General features: G+C 48.9%; 1 protein-coding gene across 1 annotated transcript; it reads left to right on the top strand.

The window, feature by feature from the left end:
• Positions 1–1,464: 1,464 nt before the first annotated feature.
• Positions 1,465–3,594, top strand: lrrn3b (leucine rich repeat neuronal 3b; the record flags this gene model as incomplete). Its single annotated transcript, XM_084330031.1, has 1 exon — positions 1,465–3,594. The coding sequence occupies one exon, from the start codon at positions 1,465–1,467 to the stop codon at positions 3,592–3,594; it is 2,130 nt and encodes a 709-aa protein (XP_084186157.1).
• Positions 3,595–4,742: the final 1,148 nt, after the last annotated feature.

The following is a 4,742-nucleotide window of genomic DNA, read 5'->3' as shown; positions in this document are numbered from 1 at the left end:
GGGGATTTGAGCTAAACTGGCGCTTGGGAATAGTTACAGTCGGATGTGGACGCCGTGTGCCATGATAAGTGAAGGGATTACGGAGTGAAGGTTGGGTAGCGGATGCATTTAGAAGGGTGATTAATCCTGAGCCAAACTACGTGTCCATTAAACGGTTAGCCGTGCAGTCTATAGAAAAATAACCAACACCCCTCCGGCCAATCAGAATCGGGTATTCACCCGTGCCGTGGTATTACGAAAAAATCAATGTACATCCTTTAAAAAAAGAAAAGAAATGGCTCTTAACCCGGTTTACCTAATAGATGAGGTCTTGCTAATGACACACATGACATGACAAAATCTAAATGCTAAGCTATTACCATTCACATTTAGCTGATTACACGACAACTAATTATGTCAATGCATCCATTTTCATCCTAATGTTTGTTATGTCATGTGTTTCCCTCCCCCTAACAAACAGGTGCACGCTGCATCTGTTGCAAACGCTCTCTTTGTGCACACAAGCCCCAAGTGTCTCACGGACGGTGGATCGTTATATTGTTCTCCCACTCTCTTTTTTCATGTTGCCATGGCGACCGACACATTCTAATGTCTCGCAGCTGCTGGCCCTGGAGGCTAATAGTTAAGCCCCGTGAAGTCTGCCATTTAAGAATTTTAATAAAGACTTCTATTTAACTCGTAATACACTCACAGCATGTGCTAATGTCAGTCTTGAATGCCATATCATATGGGGGAGACACAGATATGTTCCCTGGAATGAAGTATAGAAGGTCAAGCAGATATAAATCCATGCAGTTGTGTCTTGAAGGCACCGCGATATAAATGTCAACATGCAACACCGTCTGCGTTAACAAATGTCAGTGTGTCTAAAGCCCTCCTCTTATTACATTACATTACCGGACGACTACATTACCGCGTCCTTACTCACACACTGCCTTCTCTCTCTCCCCCCCTCTCTCTCTCTCTCTGTCTCTCTCTCTCTCTCTCTCTCCCTGTTTCTCTTTATACAGGTGGGAATGGACCGGTTTGCAGACGCTGGAAGCCAGTAGCGCCGACGAATGACATCGTTCTCTAAAAAGGGAGCACAGATTGCTCATGGATGCCCATAAATGTGCTTAGCTGGACTATAACTCTCCGAGATATACTGTACTGTCTGGTCATCATTTTCTTTTCATTTATTTTTTCTCTCCATCCTCGTTTCCCTTCTCTACTCCGGGTCTGCCTGGCTCCAGCCTTGGCCCTTAACCCTGACTCCGGCAGGGAGTGATTGGTCATTACATCCAAGGACTTCTACGACAGCAAGACAGAACCCCCAGGGGTCCCACCACTGGTGGCGGTGGTGGTGCTAGGCGGTGAGTCAATCGCCTCAGCAGTTGCAACAAATGATTCATTATTTGTGAAGTTAACAGCTCAGACCACTTAATCTACAAGGACCAATTACTTACTGGAGGGAATCGGGCCAATATGAAGGACGTGTCATTCTTGGATCGTTTCTTCGTGGGCCTGGCCGTGGCCTCTTTTGTTCTGGCTGCTGAGGAGAGGCTTGATTGCCCTCAGCTCTGCGTGTGTGAGATTAGACCCTGGTTCTCTCCCAGCTCGGTGTACATGGAGGCTCCTACTGTTGACTGTAATGACTTGGGACTCTTTCGTCTGCCAGGGAGATTACCCGCGGACACACAAGTGCTATTGTTACAGACCAACAATGTCGCCAAGATCGACGAGCCCTTGGATTACCTGGCCAACATCACGGAAATCGACTTATCACAAAACAACTTATCCTCCATCAGTGACGTCCACCTGGGGCGCCTCCCTCAGCTTCTGTCCCTCCACCTGGAGGAGAACTGGATACGGGAGCTGCCTGACAGCTGTCTGGCCGAGCTGGCAAGCCTTCAGGAGCTCTACATAAATCACAACCTCATCTCCTCCATCTCCCCCATGGCCTTCCAGGGTCTCCACAATCTCCTCCGACTCCACCTCAACTCCAACAAGCTCAAGGTCATCAACAAAGAGTGGTTTGAAGCCATTCCCAGTCTGGAGATCCTCATGATTGGTGAGAATCCAGTGATCTCAATTGAGGATATGAACTTCAAACCTCTTGGTAACCTCCGAAGTCTTGTGTTAACCAGGATGAACCTGTCGCAGCTACCCGAGGATGCCCTGGCTGGTCTCGATAACCTAGAGAGCATCTCCTTCTATGATAACATTTTCCCTGAGGTGCCTCACTCAGCCCTTCGAACCCTAAAGAACCTGAAGTTTTTGGATCTAAATAAAAACCCCATTAGGAGGATACAGAGAGGTGACTTTGTGGACATGCTCCACTTGAAAGAACTGGGGATTAATAGCATGCCAGAACTGGTTTCCATTGACAGCTTCGCCCTCAATAACCTCCCCGAACTGACCAAGATAGAAGCCACAAACAACCCTAAACTATCCTACATCCACCCCAACGCTTTCTACAAACTGCCCAGGCTGGAGACTCTCATGCTGAATGGGAACGCCCTCAGCGCGCTCCACAGGATTACTGTCGAGTCCCTCCCAAATCTCAAGGAGGTTAGCATGCACAGCAACCCCATTCGCTGCGACTGTGTGGTGCGCTGGATGAACATGAACAAGACAAACATCCGCTTCATGGAGCCTGATTCGCTGTACTGCGTGGAGCCCCCGGAGTACGAGGGCCAGCACGTCCGACAGGTGCACTTTAGGGAGATGATGGAGATATGTCTGCCGCTCATTTCTCCCGAGAGCATGCCCGCGCACATTAAAACGCGGAACGGGAGCTCTGTGTCACTCCACTGTCGGGCCTTTGCCGAACCAGAACCGGACATCTACTGGATCACTCCGTCTGGCACCAGGATCCTGCCCAACACCGTTTCCAACAAATATTACATGCACCCGGAAGGTACCTTTGACATATATGATATAACGGAGAGCGAGGCCGGGATCTACACCTGCATCGCCCACAATCTGGTCGGCGCCGACCTCAAGTCAGTTTCAGTGGAGGTGAATGGATATTTCCCACTGGCTGCCAACGGCTCTCTGAACGTCAGTGTCCAGTCCGTGGCGGCCCACTCCATGCTGGTCTCCTGGAGCGGCGCCCACGGGGGCCTGACTACCAACATTAAATGGTACACCGCGACCCACGCCAACCATCCGACCATGGCCTTCACTGCCAGGGTTCCGTCCGACGTCAAAGTCTACAACCTCACTCGTCTCAACGCGGCCACTCTCTACAAAGTGTGTGTGGACGTCCGCGGCGTCCACTACAAGCACGACACCAAATGCGTCAATGTCACCACTAAGGGATTAGAGCTGGCAGCCAAGGACACGGAAAAGTGGGACACGGCAGTAATCACTGTCGTTGGCGTGCTCCTGGCGGTGATTTCAGTGGCCTGCCTGCTTGTTTATGTGTCTCTGAGGAACCACCACCTTTATGGGGATTTAAGGAAATGCGACTCCAAAGCTCCGCTGAGGCCGACCGAGGCTCCCGGCGTGCGCTCTCCTTTCTTTACGAGGCTGTGGGCTTCAGGTAAAGGACTACCGAGCGGAGTGGAAGTGAAAGCCACGGTCATAAATGTATCTGACAATGCCTTTTAAGAACCAACGGAGCACCACACACACCAACTGCAAGGAGAACGGACAAGGCTGTTGGCGGCGAGGGGGGATGGGAAAACTGCAGTACTTATCTTTTATTTCTTTTCGGGGGCCCCAACTCAGACATTTCTGGCAAAACTAACATTGGATCGGGTTGTGAGGGATGGAAGACGAACCGTGTACTCTCCCCTCGGGTTTCAACCCCCCCAGCCGAAGCGGTCGTCTCTCGCTAACATCGCCGGGAAGGGGTGGTTACTCTTGAAAGTTATATTTTGACCCCCCCCCGCCCCCCACCCCATCCATGCCCCTCGGTCATTCGCACAGAAATACAGAGTAAAGAAAAGACAAGATGATGATGATGAGGATGAGGAGGATGATGGTGGTCTACTCTCTTGTTATTGACTGTTTAAGTGTGTTCAGAGTTGTGGAACTGTCCTGTGTGGTCCCGAGCAATACCGTCTGTGCTTTGTAAAAAAAAAGATAAAAAAAGGAAGAAAAAAAATACATCCATAGACGAGTTAGAGATACAGTAATAACAGCTGTCTATACCGGGAAGAGAGATTTAGTAGAATAGACAATAACAGTGACTATGGTGTAAACCTTTTGATGACATATACCCCCTTACCCCCTCCCCCTTTTTTCTATTTAAAGAAAGGATTCTTGATTTTTCATTGAAATATTGTTATATATTCTATTCTGGTGGTGTAGTGATAACTCCTTGATTACCTGAACAGTTTAAACAGGCTCGAATTAAGGCAAAAGAGCGGACTCTGCTCTCACGATAACAGCTTCACAGCTCCACCTGCTGAAATTCAACACAGCGACAAAATGGCTGTCGAGGAAGGACGTTTCAGAAACTGTTGTTTTATGCCACGTATAGTTCTCAGAGCGATGGTGACTGGGAGACGAAATGGGGGACGTTGGGACAAAAATTATAACGAGACTTTAAAGGTTGGAGCCGAGTTGATGTGGTCCCCGTCGAAGGAAGGAAAGTGCATTGTTATGCCCCCGGTAAGTGCCTATAATAAGACCTACATGAGCTACCCAAGGACTTCTCTTGTCGAAATCCAACGGCCATTTTCTTCATCGCAGAATCACAAGCTAATCTCCAGTACTTTTAGTGGAAATACTTTATCAGTATTTATAGCATA

Source organism: Notolepis coatsorum (genome assembly GCF_963971535.1).
Source record: "Notolepis coatsorum genome assembly, chromosome: 15".
NCBI classification, from domain to species: Eukaryota; Metazoa; Chordata; class Actinopteri; order Aulopiformes; family Paralepididae; genus Notolepis; species Notolepis coatsorum.
This window is presented reverse-complemented; position numbering and strand designations above follow the sequence as displayed.